The sequence below is a fragment of the Psammomys obesus genome, unplaced genomic scaffold, assembly GCF_907164565.1.
Source record: "Psammomys obesus unplaced genomic scaffold, mPsaObe1.curated_primary_1811, whole genome shotgun sequence".
Lineage (NCBI taxonomy): Eukaryota > Metazoa > Chordata > Mammalia > Rodentia > Muridae > Psammomys > Psammomys obesus.
Genome location: NW_026592548.1, coordinates 7,925,300 through 7,946,131, shown reverse-complemented (window position 1 = coordinate 7,946,131; position 20,832 = coordinate 7,925,300). Strand labels below are relative to the sequence as shown.

The window sequence follows — 20,832 nt, the reverse complement described above, 5'->3', positions numbered from 1 at the left end:
TCATCCTCAGCATCACCCCTCATCCTCAGCTCATCCCTCATCCTCAGATCATCCTCAGCTCATCCCTCATCCTCAGATCATCCTCAGCATCACCCCTCATCCTTAGCTCATACCTCATCCTCAGATCATCCTCAGCATCATCCCCTCATCCTCAGATCACTACTCATCCTCAGATCATCCCCTCATCCTCAGATCATCTCTCAGATCACCCCTCATCCTCAGATCACCCCTCATCCTCAGATCATCCTCTCATCCTCAGCTCATCCCTCATCCTCAGATCATCCTCAGCATCATCACCTCATCCTCAGATCACTCCTCATCCTCAGATCATCCTCAGTATCACCCCTCATCCTCAGATCACCCCTCATCCTCAGATCACTCCTCATCCTCAGATCATCCCCTCATCCTCAGATCATCCTCAGCATCATCCTTCATCTTCAGATCACCCCTCATCCTCAGATCATCTTCAGCATCAACCCTCATCCTCAGCATTGTCCCCTTATCCCCACTGGAAGCTGTTGTGGTTTATTTTCTGGATGTTAGCCATTTTCACTTGCATTTTCCTTATATGTAAACATTTTGAACATGTTTCCAAATATTTACTGACAATTTGTTTTCTTTTTTTGAAGATTGTCTATTCAGTTCATTAACTTATTTATCTGAGTGGCAGGTTAGTTTTTCTGGTGTTTAATTTTTTTTTTTACATTTTTAATGTATTCCAAATAATAGCCCTGTATCTATCTGATGCATGGTTATCAAAAATGTTTTGCCCAGTCTTTAGCTGTCTCTTCACCCTTGTAATTGTTTCTTTGGTTGTGCAGAAAGTTTGAAATTACAGCTAACTCCACTTGTCAGTCCTTGTGTCCTGTGCTGTCATAGTCCTTTCCAGAAAGTTCTTGTCTTTGTCTCTATCTTGACATATTCTTCCTATGTTTTCTCTAGCAATTTTAGAGTTTCAGATCTTACATGAAGATTTTTGAGCCCATAGGAATAGATATTTTTAAATAATAAAAAATATGGGTTAACTTTATTCTTCTGTGTTTATCCCACTACGGTTTGTCAATGAAATCTCCTTTTCCTCCAGTGTATATTTCTGACACTTCTGTCAAAGGTTAGATAGTTGTGGCTTTGTGGGTTTTTTTTTTTGAGTCTTTTACTCAATTCCATTGGTCTCTGTGAATGTATCCGTGCCAGTACCAAGCTGAGATGTTATAGAAAGAAGTAATAGCTAAGCTGTGGTATAATTTTGTGCAGTTATGGTATAACAGTCAAAATTCACCAAGCGATCTGCATTATCAGCACAGGCTGAACAAAACATCAGGCTGCAGATATGGACAACACAGGCATTTATAAGGAGCTGAAAACATAACAAGAAACAGTGCTTATGTCATGTTGGAACACGTTATTTAATGGCCAGTAACTGACTGCTGAACTCCTGTCTGCCACAGGCCAGTTGTTTTAGGGACCAGTGATAAGGAGATAAAGTACTTGCATTCCTGGTTCTGGTATTCTAGAAAGAGTGGAAATAGGAGAACAGATCCAGGATTGATAAACTGCACCAGAGCAATGGAAGCCTCTGGGAGGCCAGAGGATGTGAGCAGAAAGTGATGCACAGAAGCTTTCTGCATTTTTGTCTGGGCCGTGCAGTGTTGGAACAGTGGGACCAACAGCAGCCTTCATTATGTGCAGTTTTATTTCTTAACTCTGGAAGTGGATAAATGCTGTTTCCAGTTTCATTCTCTACAGCTCTTAGCCTTTCTGAAACACCTAATGAAAACTGATTTACTTTTGTTTCCTGGTTTTGTTTCTACAATTTTCTTTTGTTCCAATAAAACCACATTTTCCTCCAGCAGAGAACAGCGAGGTCATAGGAAGAGTAATGGAAGTGTTCGGGACAGGCTGTGTTGAAGAAAGCCTGTGTGCTTGGGAATGGTGTGGTGTCTTAGAACTTCCTCTGGACAGGTATGGGCTGTGCTATGCCTCATCTGACCATGTGTGGCTGGGGTGTCAGGGAAGCTTAGTGCCCAGTGGGTGGCAGATGTCCTAGCATTCCGTGTGTTCTATAACCCAAGTCAGGGGCCCGCGACGGGATCTGGTCTAACAGCAGAAACAAGGCCCTAGAGCTCATCAGAGCTTCCACGGCTTGCCCTGGAGAGGCCTATGCTGTGAGGCGGCCGTTACATGTTCTATGACAGGCAAGCAAATAGCACAGCTTAAGGTGTCATGGGCCCCTGAAAAAGATGAACCAAGTATTGTGTTAGTGTTTTCTTCTGAGAAAGGGTCTCAGCCTGTAGCCTATTTGGGCCTGGAACTCACTCTTTAGACCAGGCTGGCTTTGAACTGGCAGAGCTCTGCCTGCCTCTGCCCTACCAGTGCTGGGATTATGGGTGTGTGCCCCCGCACCCAGCTAACCAAGCATGGTAGTAAGAGAAGGGCTTCCTCCAGGAGCAGCGTGGTGCTGATGAGGCACCCTCAGGCCATCTGGGCAGATGTGATGAGCTGTGGAAGCTTCTCTATGAAGGAAGGTGACTTCAAAGGACAACTCCATTTTAGATGACTGAAAATGGCTTTGTATGGCTGGACTGGCCACAAGGATGAGCTAGACAGCAACGAAGGGGTCAAATTCTGAGTCCCAAGCTCCCATGTGTTGCATTAAGAGATTCTGAGAGCAGTGGAGAGCCAGGAAGGGTTTTAGGCAGTGCACTGCCATGGTTGAGTTTGCTGTCATAATGATAATTTTGAGTGATGAGAGGACAGGAGCAGAAAGATTACTCAGCTGTCCCAGACTGCTGGGCAGACAAGGTGCCCAAGCAGGGGCAGTGGGACTGGAGAGGACCAGAACCATTCCTGCCCAGGAGACCTGATTACCTACCTGGCTGAAGCAATGTGGGTGAGAAAGGAGCGAGACTAGCAAGGCACCTTTGCTTCTGGCTTGGGCAGCTGGGAAGATGGTGGCATCATTCACAGAAATAGAGGAAAAACAGAAGGAAAAGCAGATTTTGTGGGGGAGGATGGTTTGGACATGCTGAGCTTGAGATGCACATGAGAAATCTAACCAGTGCTATTTGGTGGGTAGATACATGCACTGGGAGAGCATTGAGGAGCTCGGGGTGAAGCCAGAGCGCGCTGCAGCTGAGCCCTCAGAGGAGAGCACACGCAGCCAAGCATAAGGGGCCACAGTCGCGATGCTGGATGTATATTTGAATAATGGATCAATGAAGAGTTGGGCATCGAGAAATGAGTGAGAGGAGAGGCGGATCGCAGAGAGCATACAGCTGCAGGCTAAGACCAAGAGCTTTGCAGCTTTGCAGCTGGCTGGGGCTCCCTAAGTCCTCCCTAGACACACAGGATGGTCCATTTTCCATGTTCCACCTCTTTGCATCATCTGCGTAGAGCCACTGATTATGTGGGCCAGGGGTGACACCTTAGGGTTAGGGTTAGGAATTAGGGTCCCTATGCTACCAAACATGGGGTGAGTTCAGTTAAGACCTTGTTCATTCCTCAAGACCAGGTTCAGTCCCCGAACCTACAGTCCCCTATGATCTCTTTGGAAGTCACACATAAAAGACCCTCTGGGTTAAGGGCCCTGGATTTTGATTCACCGTTCAGCATAGCCTAGCCTGTCTTTCCTGACCCCACCTCTGGAGTCAGCTCTCTGGATTTGAACTCTGGTTCTATCTCTTGAATTTCCAGATTTGTCTCTTTTGACTGCCTAATTTCTTGGTACCTCAGTTTTTAAATCAGTAAAATAAGGCATAGAAAGTCACATCTATCTCATGTGCTTTCTTGAGGATGAAATCACCTAAAAGAAGTTAAGGAATGAAGATTTTAGGGATGTTAGACCCTCAAAGAGAGGAGACTATCAAGAACCAAGGATTCATTTATAGTAGAGATCAGCAAAGCACAGCCCACTGGTCAGATTCTCTGGCTTCCTGCTTCTATCCAGCCTCTCAGCTGTAAGCAGTCTTAATATTTTTATTTTTTTAAGAATAGAATATATTTTATTTCAGTTGAAAACCAAGTCACATTTTGTCTTCCCTCAGATGCTTCCCAAAGAAACGAAGACCTGGGTGAAACACCATTTGTGTCTCTACCTTCAAACTGTCTTGGTGGCTCACACTTTTTAAAGGTTGAATATGACACAGGAGAATTCTGCAGCATTCAGATTTCACTCCCCACAAATACGGCCATATTGGTCCTCGGCTGCATTCATTTGCTTTTCGTCTGAGTCACTGCAGCAGAGACCAGATGGTCTGCGGGACCCAAGACATTTTGGTGAATTTTATAGTGTTAAACACACCAAGGTCAAGAATAATAACTAAAATTTGTCACCTGGAGCTGGCAATAGATTTCAGGAACCTTGGCCAGGGCTCCTTTAGAGAGGAGAAGCAGATTTTTGTGCCTGGAACATCAAAGTTCGATTCCTAACTTTGTCAGCGTGCTGTCCTGGGCTATTACTCACCTTCGCTTTCCTCAGCTGTAGGCCAGGGACGAGCAGAGCTGCTTGCTTACTGTAAGGGTTAGTGACATCACGTCGTGGGACATGTCCCCTGCTTCACAGTGTGGTCCAGACGGCAAGTACAAAAGTGTCATCCCTCAGTCTGCTGCCACCATACTGCCGTTCCTTCTGCGGGCAGCACCTTGTCGCATTGAAGGTCTGGCTTTCCTCTCTTGTACTGTCTGCTGTGCGTCACCTTCACTAAGTCTGCCTCATTGCTGAGGTCATCCACTTAGTTGAGCATTCTATTTAATGCCCCATGCCCCGAAACCTCTTGCTCCCCTTCTTCTCTCCACTTTCCCTTTGCTTATCGCATCTGACAACCTAGAGAATTTACCAACACATTATGTTAACATGCGTCTTACTGTGTGCCTTCCTTGCTAGGATGGAAGCTCCTGAGACAGTGCCCTCACCTGTTTAATGAGCATATATTACAAGTACCTAAGCAGACCCTGGAATGAGAAGCTCAAAGTCTGTCCAGGGACTACACGAAGAAAGACTAGAGGAGACTGATTTTTGATTCTTCTTTGGACTGAGTGTGCTCTCCCAATCTGAGAACTTGCTTTTTGTGTTTACACAATTCTCACCCACTGTCTGCTAAAGCACATCCTCTGCTCTGTCTTCATTCTTTTCTTCTGGAGTGTTCAGCATATATATGTTAGTTCATTAATTTGATCCTCCGTATCTGCTGAGTGCTTCCTCATACCAGACAACTGCTCAGCTTTCTGCTTTATTTTAAGGCATTTTTTTTCCTGCTCCATCATTCATTTTTAGTTGTGTTCAGTTTGTGACTTTTCAAACTGTTAATGGCATTTTTATTTCAATAACAATGATATTTTGAGCCAAGTGTCTTAGTTTTCTTGGTGTTGCAGCAATAGCCGACAAAAGCAATTCTGGGAATGAAGGGTTGCCTCCCAGTTCAATGGTACTGCCCATCAGAACATGGGAGTCAAGGTGACAAGGGGCTGATCACAGTCAAGACGCAGAGAGGAGATGCTCACTGGTGTTCAGCTGGCTTCCTCCTTTTTATGCAGTCTAAGAACCAAGGTCAGGGAAGAGTGCTACCCTTCTCCATGGTGGGTCTTCCCTTCTCATTAACCTACTCAATTAACCCCTTACTGGCATGCCCAATGTCTAGTTTGGTCTTTCACAGGTGTGCCTGGAGGCTTGTCTCCTGAATAACTCCAGATCCTGTCAATCAACCATCCCACCTATCACAGTCCTTTGTTTCCTTTTCCTTTCTCTTTCCCTTCATTCTTATAGTCGTTTCATGGTTCCACTCTTCCCTGTATTTCTCTGAATATTTAAAATATTCCTATGTCTGACTGCTTTCAGTGTTTTCCATTATCACTGGCCCTTGGGGATGTGAAGCCTCCCAACTGCTGCTGGCTTTCTTGCTGTCACTCATTTCTTTGTGTGGTCTCTGATTTAGGTGCACCGTGTGAACAGTGGCTGCCTTAGCAGAGGCCTTCAGGGTCAACAACTGAAAAGGTTTGGCCTGTCTTCCCACGTCGGATGAGAGGCGATTACTGTGGGTCTTAGAACATGTGCTACAACCAGACATCTATATCACCCTCCTCAAGGCCTAGGGATCATCACGGAAGACAGAATGTGGGAGCAAGAGGAGGGGTCCATAGAACACGCTCCCAGGCCTGGCATGGTCCTGACACTCCTGAACTTAGCAGATGTAATCACTGAGACTGCACAGGTCAGCACCCTGTCGTGGAGTGGGAGAAAGCTCATAAGTCTCTGTCCCTTCCTGAGGATGTGTAGGCAGCTAAGAGTTGCCGAAGATGAGGCGTTTTCTCCAGTGTTGTGAATGGTGAGTGCAGATGCCACTGTAAGCATTCCCTGGCTCTTATGTAAGCAACCATAATGAAACTCTCTGGGTCCTCAAAGGAAAATAACAACACGTGAAAGTAAAAGAGGCATTGACTAGTTGGGTGATCAAGAGACATGGGAGGAAGTAATGGGGAGATATGACCAAATCTCATGTACATGTATGAAAACAACACAGTGAAAGCCATTAATATGTATAAATGGCATATGCTAATGAAAACACTATGAATATAAAAGCACATCCTGTGTTCACATCCTCAATTGTGAAAGAGTGTGACTGTGACCCTTTCTATCTTCATTTTCTTATCTGTGAAGTAGAAATCGTAATTCTGCTTGTGGAGATGCTGTGGAGAGTTAGCTCAACAGTCAGATCAGGGCTGATGGCTTAGTTTTCCATGTACAGCTGCTCCCAAGTGCTATCAATGCTTGGTGACATCCTGTGTTTATATAGCTGTCAATACTTTCATGCTTTGTGATGGAAGGAACTTAACTTATGAACACACACACAAACACACACACCAAGTACACAGCTAGTCACATGTGGATAGTAGTCAGTTACATTTGCTTCAGTTGTGACATAAATTAGTTGGAAATGGGAGAAGAAGCCATCATAAGAACTCACTTGGCTTTCCACTGCTTCTGAGAAGCACTGATCAGAGTGGGCACAGAGTCTAAGACATTATCTTGAAAAACAAAACAAAAACCCTAAAACCTAATTAGGGAGTTATAGCATTTGCCAGCTATCTTGGCTCATTCAAATATAGCAGTAGAGAATGTTCCTGCTGAGAGGGATATGACCCAGATCAACATCTTCAGTTTTATTTAAAGGCAACTTGTGTTTAACTCCTTGGCCATGCTTACCTTGTGCACCATTCCCTGCAAAGAGTTAGACACAGAGTAGCAGATCTCTGTATCACGGCTCATGCTCAGCCATACTCTTCATCTATGACCGGGTCCGTGTGTTGCTACTTTTCTTGTTTCTCTGATAAATGTCAAGAGACGTAGCCAAAGGGGGGAGGGAAGGTTTGTTTTGAGTCAGGGTGTGAGCCTATCACAGGGAGGGGAGGCGCATCAGAGGGGCGTGGTGACAGTGTGGGCCTGATTCCTTGAATCCTGGTGAATTTGTAAAGTAGGGAGGGAGACAGAGACACAGAGACACAGAGACAGAAATACACAGGGACAGAGAGATAGAGACAGAGAAAGACAGAAAGAAAGACAGAATAGAGAAAGAAACAGACATACACACACACACACACACACACACACACACACACACACACACACACCGAGAGAGGAAAGGAGGCCCTTGCTCAGTGGCCCTCTTTTTCTCTTTTCATTCAGCCCAGGACGCCAGACTGTGGAATAGTGTTTCCCCTACTCAGATCTTGCTGTAAGTTGACCCCTTGCCCAAAGGTGACACACTCATGCCCTCAGCATATTAATCTACTCAACTAGACAAAATTAACCACCACAAAAGAGATACAAACAAATTCTTGGGCAAAAGTAACTTATTTGTGTCTCAAGGAATTCTCCTAAGTCTCTTCCTTAACTAACTGCTTTGGGTCTGTGAATGGAGTTGGGGGGGTGGGATGAGAGAGCTGAAGAAGGCTGTAGGTGACCACGGATTAACATGAACCACATTATCAGTGATCTGTGAAGATCTCACAAGTGAAAATTTCAATTTTTGTTATTCATAAAACACAAAGACTAAAATGCAAAGCATTTAAATAGAAAATACTTTCAGGATTAGTTACCTGGTTATCGTAATCTGATCCAGTGTCAATAATGTCTCCAGCATCAAACATCAAAGGGTCAAGTTCACTTGAATCTATTAAGAAAGACACAGTTAGCTGCTGGAGACTGTATGGGTTTGCTCAGCACATTTACAGAGTCCTCCACCTGCCATGCTGTGTGTCTGAGCTGATGGTACAGGACACAGGCGCTCTGGACCCAGCCCCGCCCTCAGGAGAGCAAGCTCCGGAGGAGGCTAATTTGTCAATAGCAAGAATCAGAAACCAGAAATGTGAGGTTCTAAATTTGATATCAGTGAGGGCAAAGTGGAACTGAGATTCTGCCCAGGGAAGTGAGTCAGGAATTTGAACTTGGAGAATGAACATGAGCATTTAGGAGAAACAGCTTGAGGATGTTCAGGAGTAACTAAGATACAAGAAGCATGAAGAACAGAGCGCAGAAGAGCCTGGTACTTCTAGAAACAAGACAGATTTTTGTTTTTCCCATTCTAAAATGTGACTTTTGCCTCAGGCCTATGGGCCACCTCAGCCTCTAGCTTCATTTCACTTGCTGTGACAAATATCTTGACAAAGGAGATACATGGAGGAAAGGAATTGTTCAGCTTTCAATCCCCGGTTTCACTCTGTAACTGGGAAGAAGGCAAACCAGGAACTCAAGCGGCTGGTCATTCACAGCCACAGTCAAGAGCAGAGACACACCATTGTCAGCTGGATGCTCACACAGGCCAGAGCCCAGCCCAGGACATGATGTTCCAGACTCAGGATGGGCATTTCTATCAGCGAAAAATCAAGACAGTCCCCACAGACATGCCCACCGGCCACCAGATCTCGACAGTCCCGACACTCTCTTCCCTGATGATTTGTGTCAAGTTGACAGTTGAAACAAATCGTCAAGTTCCCAAAAGGTGAGAAAGAAAAAACAAACAAAACAAAACAAACAAACAAACAAACAAACAAACCAAACAGGCTTACTCTCATGGAGACTTGTTCTTCTTGGTAGTACTTCCTGCGTTAAATCACGTGTCATCCACCCCCAGGGCTGGGGGGTAAACTGTTAATTTCCACTGTGGGGTTTTAGTAGCACAGTTGTGTGGCTTTCACCGAACAACTCTTTTCTATGGCAGACATGCCACCTCCTGATGCAGACACACCTTGCTGGCCAGGAGAGCGCTGGCCAGGAGAGTGCTGGCCAGGAAAGGCTTATGTCCTCTGTGACAGAACAAACCACCTCACGTTTCACTAGAACTGGGCCTTGACGTAGAATATGAAGTGAGGAATGTTTAAGGAAGGTAGATTTTCAAATAACAGTAAGCAATGCGTCTCAGAATCAGAGCAGCCCTAGATTCTGCTTCGTATTCTTCTTAGGCTAGAGTCAAGGTGTGTTCTCACCCGTGTTTCCACTCTCTTTTCCCCTCTCTCCTTCCTTCATCTCTCTCTCTCTTTTTTTTTTTTTTTTAAAAAAAGCTAGAGCTCACTTTTTAGTTCGGCTGGCCTTCACCTGAGCTGCAGCCTCAGGCTCTAATGGAATTGCAGGTGTGGGCTGTGATACGGGACTGACCCTCTCTCATCGTCGCTAACCATACTGTCTGCCAAGCTGACAAAGTACTCGTCAGGAGACTGTTGTGGTTTTAATCTTTTCTATTCTTCTGGCAAGGAGTTTGACTGGGTATCCCAGGATGACCTCAGACTTGGAGCAGGTGTCGCTATGTGACGACAGAACCTGAACCTCACACTTCTCTTCTTTCTCCTGCACCTTGCTGACAACTCACTCCAAGCAAAGCAACCCAAAGGGCTCTGCCAGTCCTGCCTCTAGGCTCGGCATGCTACACGGGCAAGAAATGGAAGGCGTGGCTGTCCATTCAGTCTTCTGATGAGGAGAGATGATGGATGGAGGCCATGGTGGGGGCTGTGAAACATCAAAGGGGGAGTGATGGAGTCTAGCTCAAGCCAGGAAGGGCTAGTTTTCTTCCTGGGTAGACAGCAGTGTTCAAAATAACAGAAGTGTATTCCACTTCCATTAGTCTCCAGTGTAGATGCTGTCTGCTTGATTAGTCGAGTGGAGGAAGGTTTGTGGCTAGGAGCATTTCCCTAGTCTCTGGCTGTCCTTTGAGTGATTCCTGTGGAGTCTACAGGAGTGGAACACAGAGTCTTACTGAATGCACAGCAGCCAAGAGTCCCTTGCCCTGCTTATTAGGTTGAATCGGAAACTATCCTTTCAATTGTTTTCAAAAATTACAGTCTGAAGGGTCCTTAAACAGCACACTGAGCAGAAACCACGTGCTAGCTCTTGAAACAGCAGCAAATTTATTAGAAAGTAATTTTCAGTAACGTCAGAATGAAAAGACTTTTGATTAAAATAAACTTTCTGCTTAGGAGGAAGAGCAGATAAATTATCCTTACTAATCAGGGGCTTTGACAGAAATCTTAGTGTATCGCTAAGCGATGGCATTTGCTGACACACTGTTGCCACTGGCAACGGTAGTGTTAGTATATCTCAGATGAGAGACAAAGGGTATCATTACAGCTCAGATAACGACTGAATGGCTTACATTTTGAAAGACACTGGTTGCTCAGTTTTCTGGAAATGAGGACTTTACTAATAGCCCAAGGCTCAACTTGTGAACTGGGAGACAGGTACATCCTGATGTGCTCATCCGGGCTGTCTTTCAACCAACACACCCGCACATGAAACAACAGGCATGATTTTTTTTTTTCTCAGAAATGACCATAGAAGTCAGACATTTAGAAAAAGTGGTGGCATGGCTTTCATTTCTCCCTGGTTTGAGTTTTTCAATTTATTTTCAGATATAAATACATCCTCCCCCCTTTTTTTTGGTGACACAGAAAGCTCTAAGCTGAACTGGCTTCTCACCAAGAACTCCCGCTGTCACTTGTATTAATGTAGGGTGGTCTTCAGAAATTTTGCTTCATGTTGTCTTTAAGTGAGAGCCAGAGACAAGGGCTTTAAAGAGCATCAGAGGTGAGCCAAACCATATTGCTCTCTGGGACAGTATCACAGATGTCAATCTAAACTTGCAGGAAGACACACCCTTCTGGCAATGGGGCTTCTTCAGCCCTAAAGGGCAGCAGTGAACAAGACTTTTCTACCCCTCTGTCTCTTTCTTAAGGAAAGCAGTATCTTGTTTCTATTTCTATTAGGCTGTTAGGATTATGTTTCAAGATGGAATATATAGAAGCACAATTTAAAGGCTGGAGAGATGGCTCAGTGATTAAGAGCAGTGGCTGGTCTTCCAAAAGACCCAGGGTCAACTTCCAGCACCTACATGGCAATTCACAACTGTCTATAACTTCAGTTCCTGGGGATCTGACATCCTCATACACGCACAGACTTGCAGGCAAAACACCAATGTGCATAAGTAAGAAAGCAGGTAAATAAATAGTAAAATACAGCCCCACAGTTTAGAAATTATAGGCATCTGTTCACAGGCATGACTAGAGATGAATCAAAGGCCTCTGCATTTTTGTTCAGCAGCTGCTGCTCCTGGGCACTGTCTGTGAGCACTGACTACTTCCTGTCACTGTCCTGTCCACACGGAGTTGGAGAACCCCACTCTTATGTCACGGGCACCGGAATGTTAGTGACACTTTGTGGCAGAACTCTTCTGAGAAGCAGCACTGTATTTGTCTGGGAGAAGGCAAGCTGCTGAGTGAGAAGAGGCATGGTTGGTTCTTCAGTGACTCCAGGATAGGGATGGGGAGGGGGCAAGAAGGAGGAAAGGACAGGAGAGACAAATCTGAGGAAAAAAAGGGCAAAATGTATTGTCTAAGATATGGTCTGTTCCTGTGAGCCTTCAAGCCCTGCGCAAAGACCCAAGCACACATGCAGCCTTTCCCATGGGACACAGGCCCCCCTTTACCCACACACCCACTTATACACACCTCCTCATACCCATGACCTATGCGACAGGTACTCTTGTCTCTTTCTGATAAGGAAACACAAGCCCACAGAGATAGACTGACACCTAGATATGTGGAGATGTCTCTGCTGCAATGTGAGTGGAGGGACACTGAGGGAGGGTGCAAAGGTCATGAGCAGTGCAGAGGAAAGGGCAGAAGAGCCCCCAGAGCATGCTGGGGCTCAGGTGAAGCTCTGGCCAACCTGTGATGTGTGAGTGTGGACCAGTGGCTCAGCTCAGGTGGGCGGCTGGAGAGAAAGGCTTTATATACAATCTCCTGCGAGTCTCTCTCTCACACACATGGAGAGAGAGAGAGAGAGAGAGAGAGAGAGAGAGAGAGATCCTCAGAGTCTTGAAGATATCACTCTTATATAGAGGCACGAAAAGGATCTGATCCATGTAAGATGAGGCTTTGGAGCTGGGGCAGTGTAAGCACATAGATGGGGTCAGGCATTTGGTGTGACCAGAAGAACAGGTGCAAAGGCCAGAGGCTCAGCCAATAAGAGAACTCCAGGGATGATGTGGCTTAGGGGCGGAGGTGATGCTACCTTGGACAGGGGACAGGTGAGGATGCTGGGTGTCTTGGTATAAGAAGGGCTCTTGTATCCAGCCTGCAGAAAAGTCACAGGTTTAATTTTGTTCTTTATCAGGGAGGCAGGATAGTTGGATCTCTGAGGATCTCCTTGCGGCAGGGTTACTGATGGGCAGGACAGCTGTTAAAGCTACCAACTCTGTGAAAGCAGGGAGAGACGGTGGCTTTCCATGGTGCGCTGGAAGAACGCCATCTGATGCAGGAACAAGAGATCTACATCGCTCCTCTGTGTATTTATCATTTATTACTCTAGCTCTTTCATCTTTCATCTATTTATCATTTATTTTGTGTTATATCTCTTTCTCTGCATCTCTTTATCAACTATTATCTATCACCTATCAGTTATCTATGTATCCATCTATGAATCCATATATCTAACTATTTTGCAGCACAGGGAATTTAGTCAAGGCCACACACACACACTGGACAAGTGCTATCCCTGGAATCATATTCCCAGCTCCCAAACCTTCATGTTTAAACCCAATTATCTTGTTCTCAATTCTTTTGAATTGTGATCTCATAAAGCAAGCTCCAAAAGCTCTGGGCTCCAAAGTAAAAGACTCGAGGGAGGATGATTCACACAAAATGATGAGTACAGAAAGAGAGAGAGGGGGTACAGATAGACAGACAAAGTAGTGTGGGGAATGTAAGCAGGTCGACATGGTTCTTCTTTCAAGTGTCCCATGACAGAGCTCCATGAAGGCTTAGAAAAGAAGGAGAAGAATGATCCTGGGGCTGTGGGGTGGGTGTAGCAGCAGGAGGGAGGAGGGAGCTGTGTGACAAGACAAAGCTGTGGGCGTTTGAGGGGCCTGAGACTATAACCCGCTGTAGTTGCACAAAGCATGGCAGAGGCTAGATTTTCTTTCTTCTATGCAGATTTATCGCAACGACCAAAGATTTGTATACGCTATGACAAGAAAAACATCAGCAAACACTCAGGGACAGATTTTTAGCCTCTCCTTTCTATTCAGTTTTTTATCTCTATTTTTGAATCCGAAAGAATGAGGCTAAGGTTATGGCCACTCTAGCAGGGCTGCAGCCACTGACAAGAGCCCTGGCTCAGCTGGGAGTTGTTTGCGATGCTCCGATGCCAAGGGGTGTGGAGACCTACCTGTCACAGCCTCTTTGTTCGGAAATAACTTGTTGTTGACGGCCATGCTGATGTCACAGAATACTGCGTCCTCATCTCGGTCGGCATCAAACTGGGGAACAGGAACAGACAGGTTTGCTACATGAGACACCTGACTGAGTGGAGTCTGAGATACAGTGAGCATGCAGCATTCAGCTGTGACTATCAGGGGGCAGGGGTCAACCCAGCTGCAAGCTTAAACCAGATCTCTGGCCGCACGGGGAAGGGTGGCGGCAGGAAAATGTTCAGCCACCATGCCTAAGAAATGAGCACCATTTTCTCAATATATAGAGCAAGTTCCAAAAGGATAATTGAAATTTACTTATGGCTTTCTGATTTAGTTTTTCTAATAAAAAATAAAATATATAGTTAAAAACAACAGAGGCAAAGATTTCCCATCATCCATCCACCTATCTATTCATCCATCTATCTATCTTTTGTGTGTATGTTGTATGTGAGTGTGTACATGTGTGTATGCCTATGTGTGCGCATGCTTGTGGAGGCTGGAAGTTGATGTTTGGTGTCTAGGAGTTCTTTGAAAATTTTACTCTGTGTGTGTGTGTGTCTGTGTGTGTGTGTGTGTCTGTGTGTCTGTGTGATATTCATGTGTGTAGAGGTCAGATGCGAACCCTCATTTTTCACCTTGTTTGGGACATGCTGTCCCATTTGTACGGCACAGACCAGGTTAAACTGTCTCATGAGCGTTCAATTATCCTCCAGTTGCAAGCTCTTTCTCACCACTGAAATACTGGATCACAGATGCACACAGGCGCGGCTGGCTTTGTGGGGTTCTGGGGATCCAAGCCAAGTTCTCATGCTTGTGAGGTAAGCGCTTTACCCACAGCAGCAGCTCTTTCTTGGTCAGGGTCATCGCTCACAGCGGACATAGGATAATCTGTTTTACATTATTTAATGTGAGAGGCCTGAAGAGGCCAACTGGACATTGCAAAATGAAGTGTGTACCAAATTTCCCAGTCTGATCACAGCATGTATTTCCACATAAAAATAAGAAAACTCAGCTTTCAAAAGCACACAGGAAACATCTATGTTAGGAAAGGACATTACAGTAGTGGGAGCAGAACTGGCCACCATCCGGATTTTCAGTGGCAGAAACACCCCTTTGTCTTTGCTTGGCCATGTAGTCTGGAGTCAACAGGCCACGCGAACCTCCTTAGGGACAGGGCCTTCCCCAGCCTTCTCCCGGTTACCATCAAGTACCCTAGATGTACCATCTCAATGGGAAGGTACCAATTCAGCTCTCCTTCGAGAGTCCACCTTTAATTAAACTTAGGAATGAGTGTGAAGGAAATAAATGGGCTGTGTTATTAGCACTGTTTCAGTTTCATATTTCCCCTGCGTGCCATTCTCTAACCAGCAAAACAAGCTCTGGAAATGTTCTCTTCTCCTTTGTCTCAGACCATGAATTTCAGCCAACCACTCTGCCCCAGGAGGGCCCTCAGCCGCAAAGCTGGCACCCCAAATGTTTCATGAAAGCCAACCACAGTGGAATATATGTGTGCTGGCAATATGCTGTGAGCCCGAGAAAGGCAGCTCCTGGGGTTTGCTGCCAGCCTGACCTAACTGGTGAGCCTCGGGTCCCACTAAGATGCTGTCTCAAAAATAAAAACAGGGGTGGATCCGTGTCTTAGAGCGCTGGCTGCTCTTCCACACAAGCCAGGTTTGAGCTCAATTACCCACAGGACAGTGTGTAGCCACCTGTAACTCCAGCTCAGAGTTATCTCAGGTCCTTTTCATGTCCACAGACGCTGTACTCATGTGGCACATAGATACACACATACAGAACCCCTCCCCACAAAATAACAATGAGTAAACCTGCAGAATAAACCACCAATGAAGTCAGTGGCTCCTGAGGAGCTACATCTAACGCTGACCTCTGGCTGCCATGTTCATGCGCGCGCGCGCACACACACACACACACACACACGTGTACCTACACACATCTGAGCACAGACACATGCCCACTCACTCACACGTGCTGTGTGACACATGTTTGAAAATGCTCCTCTAAGTTACAGACAACTTGGTGTTTTTATTGCGGTGACTTTTCTGTTCTCTGGGTAAAAACATTAAGATTGCATCAGGACTGTCATCCTTAAAGACACGTGGAGGCTGCCCTGGAGCCTGAGACATCCGTGGTGGATGTGGGGCCAATGAAGTGATTTTCACGATTAGGTTTTCAGAGCCTCACAATCCACAGTAAAACCCGGGAGAGACACACCTACACAGAACAGTGGGTGGGGCGGGCAGGGACAGCTCTGTGTCTGAGACAGGGCAGCCTCGTGTTTTGATTCGAATTCCTGCAGCTCAGCTCTGTGGAATCAAGCTCTGTAGAACATATTATTTCTTCATAGAAGGAAATAAAGGCAAGATGGGAAAGAAGACAGATCTAGACTCTGGCAGGATTCTCTGCAGAGGATGGGTACAGGGCACGTGAAAGCCGTGGGTAGCAACGTCAAAGACCCGTTGTGTGCACTTTATCTTATTGGGAACGTAGATGCTTAGTCAGTTTGTTGGGAAAAGTCAGCAAAGAGATTCCAGATGAGCCTGTTAGGGTAGTTAGGAAATGCTGTAAGAAAGCAGACCTTTTTGTTTGTTTGTTTGTTTTTCTGAGACAGGGTATCTCTGTGTAGCCTTGACTGTCCTGGAGTTGCTTTGTAGACCAGCTGGCCTCGAACTCACAATGGTCCCCCTGCCTCTGCCTCCCTGAGTGTGGAGATTACAGGCGTGTATCACCATTCCTGGCTGAAAAGAGAACTCCTTTAAATTGAAGTCTTTGCAGTGTAAATGTGACCTTGATTTGTTTTGTCATCGGAAGAAAGGAAGAAGAAGAGCAGCTGAAGACACTCTGGCTAGTCTTGTAGCTCTAGCCCAGGGAACGCTCTTCACAGCCTTCATCAGCTCCACCCCCAAGGCACTATAGCTCCATATCACATCTCCTCACTGTGACAAGGCACCTCACTGCCATTGCCGTTTGCTGTACTTTAGCTATTCAGCATCTTCGATGATGCTGTTGGAACGTATGTCCAAGCGTGTGCACTTCCTCCATAAACATGTGTCCAGGAACGCCCTCTCACACCAAGGCCCATCATCTTCAGGTCTGAAACAAGTTCCGGTCTCGTGATGTCACTCTCTAGTGAGTGCTTGCCTAGTGTTTGAAGCTGGGCTCATCCCCAGCACCATAAAAAATGACCAGCCAATCAAGCACAACAAAAACAAGAGCTTTCAAGGGATGAAAGAACTCTTCTGAGGTCATGTGCTGAGCTAGGGGCTAGTGTGCTTATGGCCACATCCAAGTCTGAGCTCTCTCGGCTGCCAGTGTGGAAAGCACTGAGTGTTCAGTGCGGTTGCTCACATCTGTAATCCAGGGCTTGGGGGCCCAGCCGGAGGGAAGGGAGTTCTGGCCCAGTACTCTGTCTCTAAGGACAGCCTCCCTCCTCTCCTGTATACAAAGTAGGTGTGCCCATGTGCTCGTGTGTGTGCCCAAGTGTGTGCCCCTGTATGTGTGCCCCTGTGTCCATGTGTGTGTTCCTCTATGTGTCTGTGTGTGCCCATGTGCCCGTGTATGTGTGCCCATGTGTGTGTGTGTGCCCAAGTGTGTGTGCCCATGTGCCCATGTGTGTGTTCCTCTGTGTCTGTGTGTGCCCATGTGCCTGTGTGTGTGTGCATGCATGTGTATATACAGCCACACGTGCAAGAGAGCACAGCGGGCAGTCAGAGGACAGCCCCCAGAAGTCTCTGTCCACCCTTTGAGGTAGAGTCTCTGGTTTTTTTCTGCTGCTCTGTATCCGTATGCCAGAGCTTCTGGACACTTCTCTCTCCTCCTTCCATCTCTGTGGGATTGCAGGGACGACACATGTGAGCCTGTGTTGGGATCTTGTGGGCTCATCAGGCAACTACTTGAAGCAAGTAATTATACCATCAGCCCCTCCCCCATTGTCCACAGGACACATTCTGTGTGACAGGCTCTGCCCCAGGTTATAGTGGCACAAGGAAGGGAGGTTCATCCCTGTTGGTTTTGTCCTTGTTAAAGCACCAGATGACTAACACTTAGGAAGATCGTGGTAAAGGAAAGGTTAAAGGAGAAAGGGGAGAAGAGCTGCTGTGCTCTCCCTCGCTGACACTGCTGAGCACCTCGTATTTCCCTTACTGCACTTGGAGCCATTTGAGCTGTCTGACACCAAATGCCAAACTGAATCGACCAGAAAGCTAACTTAATTAAAGTTCCTTTTCCCTTTATGATTTTCTTTTTCCTCCCAGCATCCCTGCAATTTGAGGCTTTAACAAAACTACAAACTTGTTAGATAAAGATTTAAACTTTTGTCAAGAAAGTTTGCAAATTAGCTGGGCATTGTGGTGCATGACTGTAATCCCAGCACTCAGGAAGGCAGAGGCGGGTGGATCTCTGTGAGTTAGAGGCCAGCCTGGTCTATAAATAGAGTTCCAGGACAGCCAAGGCTACACAGAGAAACCCTGTTTCAAAAAACAAAAAACAAAACAAAAGTTTGCAAATTAAAGAAGCTCAAGCCTTAAAAGCCAAATTTCAACTTTATTTTGAACTGCACCTTTCCTAATTACAAGTTCTGTTGTCTTTCATGCTCCTAAGGTCTGAACAACACCCTTGAAGTCTGAAACACACACACGCACACACACGCACGCACACACATGCACACGCACACACGTACACGCACACACGCACACACACACACATGCACACGCTGGTTGCTGTTGTTTTCCTTCTTCATTATTACTGTTTTTCTTAGTTGAGATGCTTTATCCAGTCACCATCACTATCATCATCAGGGTCACCATCACCAGTATCACCACCATCACTACCACCATCTTCACTATCACCATCATCACTACCATCGCTACCATAATCACCATCACCATCACCACCACCATCACCGTCACAGTCACCATCATTACCATTACAGTCATGGTCACTGTCACCATCAGCACCATCACACCACATCATCAGTGCTGGGGATGGAGCCCAGGGCCTGGCACACACTAGTGAAGTCATCATCCCCTGGGCTATCCGACAGTCTTTTCCTTTCATTTCCTTGCAGTCCTCTAGCCTTGGGCTCAATTGCCAGCACAAATAAATAAATGTTCCTGTCTTCTTGACTGGCTGTGATGGCCAAATATGGTCAGTTCAAGAGCCAATGGCAATCAAGAGGAATCAAAGTGATCAGCTTAGAAAATGGGAAGCTATGGGAAATGTGTGTGATGGGGGCAGAGGACAAGCTGTCACTAACAGGTGGGAAAAGGGTTAGATTTTCAATCAGTGCATACTATTGTTAACACTAAGAGATTATCCTTCCCGCAAATCTTTACCCACAACATTTAACATTTATGAAAGCGATTTGGTGGAGCTGCGGATAATCAGTTCTGGACAGTCAAACATCTAGAGAGGGAGCTTGCTCCCATGCTCGATGAATGTGCAGGGAAGGAAACATTATACCGCGGACATATCTCACTAAGTTCAGTGAATGAACTGTGGTGATGCCTTTGTCTTCATGGATGTGAAGATCACTATGAATTACTTGTAACGTAGATCATTAGCTAGAGGAGGGCTGGGACAGAGTATGCTTTCCGGATACTGGGGCCAAGGGACAATAGTAGAGTTTGGGGGATGGGGAATGGTCAGAGGATGCAAGGCTTTAGCATGCCTTTCCACAGGCAAGGGCAGCAAAATGAAGAAAGAACGGGCAGAACAGGGCAAGGAAATGGAGGCTTAAAGGCACACTATCTGTGAGGAAAGTGAGGGTGCCTCTCGGGTGTGCTCTGTCTTTCTTCCTGAAGGTGTTTCAAGGTCTTCTTTCAATCTGGAGAGTAGCTTACTCCTCTCCCTGAAACACCTGGCCATGTATCTGAAGCAAGTGGGTACCGTGTACATGCACCCGAATGGGACAGTCGAGCTCAGGTACTTACCGAGCGCTTACATTGATTAGGCTTTCCTCTAGCCAGGCAGTCTAGAACATCCCCTCGGAGTTCCAGAACAATGGGAAGCATTCATTGCCACAAGAACCAGTTAGCTGGGCTGGAGAGATGGCTCAGTAGTTTAAGAGCACTGTCTGCTCTTCCAAAGGTCATGAGTTCAATTCCTGGCAACCACATGATGGCTCACAACCATCTATAATGTGAACTGATTCCCTCTTGTGGCAGATGTAAATGCAGATAGAACACTCACATACATAAAATAAACAAATCTTAAAAAAAAAAAAAGAACCAGTTAGCCTAGAAAATAAGTGTGTTTGAAGCTGATAGACCCAGTGGAGAAAGCGGCTGGAACAAGACCTTAGGTTCTTCTCTCTCCGATATGCATGCTCTTAAAAGCTAAGCTATCATGGCGGTGGGAAGAAGAGACCCATGGTCTTGTTTCTCTTTCCTCCTGTTTTTAGCTTGAGGGTTACTGCCAACTTCTGAGCCCTTCAGGGCCAGCCTCACTTGTTCCTTGACTACATCCCAGCCCTAACACTGTGGGGTTTGTATCAGCCCCCCCTCAGAAAACAAACAGGCTGCTCTTGATTTCAGAGCAACTAACTTCTCAGCAGGATGCCCTGAGAGAAAGCAATTATAGAATGGAGGACTGTTAAAAATTTTACTCACTGGTTCTTTGGCTAATTGAGGAATTTTGCCCCCCAAACAGTAAATGAGTGAGGAGGAAAAGAAGAGCAGAGTGGGAACATGACTAGGAGTCATGGGGTACAGAGCTGGACTTTGCAGTCCTGTAGACGCTTCAGAGGCTGAGACTGGTGGGAACAGGAGCGACTCAGCCAGCAGGGTCGTTCACTACTCTGTTGGTCTGCAAACATGTGGCCCAGGGGCTGCAAGTGTCTAGGATGGCTGTGGATGAGGAGTGTTAAAGGGCTTTGACAAGCAGCAAGTGGAAAGAGAGATTGGATGCCGTCTAGAAGGAATACCTATGTTTTGTTTGCTGAATTTTGATTCCATAGAAAAGTAATTTTATTGGTTATCTATCGCTCAACCAATCACACTCTTAGCTGATTCAGCCACGTGTAGGGTCAGAACTTGTCTACTGAGGGTCAGGGAATGTGACCTTTCAGCCGTGGTTGATCTGA

At 46.0% G+C, this 20,832-nt stretch overlaps 1 protein-coding gene across 2 annotated transcripts in view; it reads right to left on the bottom strand.

Annotated features, from left to right (window-relative positions):
• Positions 1-20,832, bottom strand: part of Ak5 (adenylate kinase 5) — a 193,558-nt gene that overhangs the window by 57,447 nt on the left and 115,279 nt on the right. For both annotated transcript variants that reach the window (XM_055614277.1, XM_055614278.1), the window contains 2 exons: positions 13,709-13,799; positions 8,092-8,165 (listed from right to left, as the gene is read on the bottom strand). In XM_055614277.1, the coding sequence (XP_055470252.1) occupies positions 8,092-8,165; positions 13,709-13,799 (165 nt within the window). The remainder of the gene's footprint in view (positions 1-8,091; positions 8,166-13,708; positions 13,800-20,832) is intronic.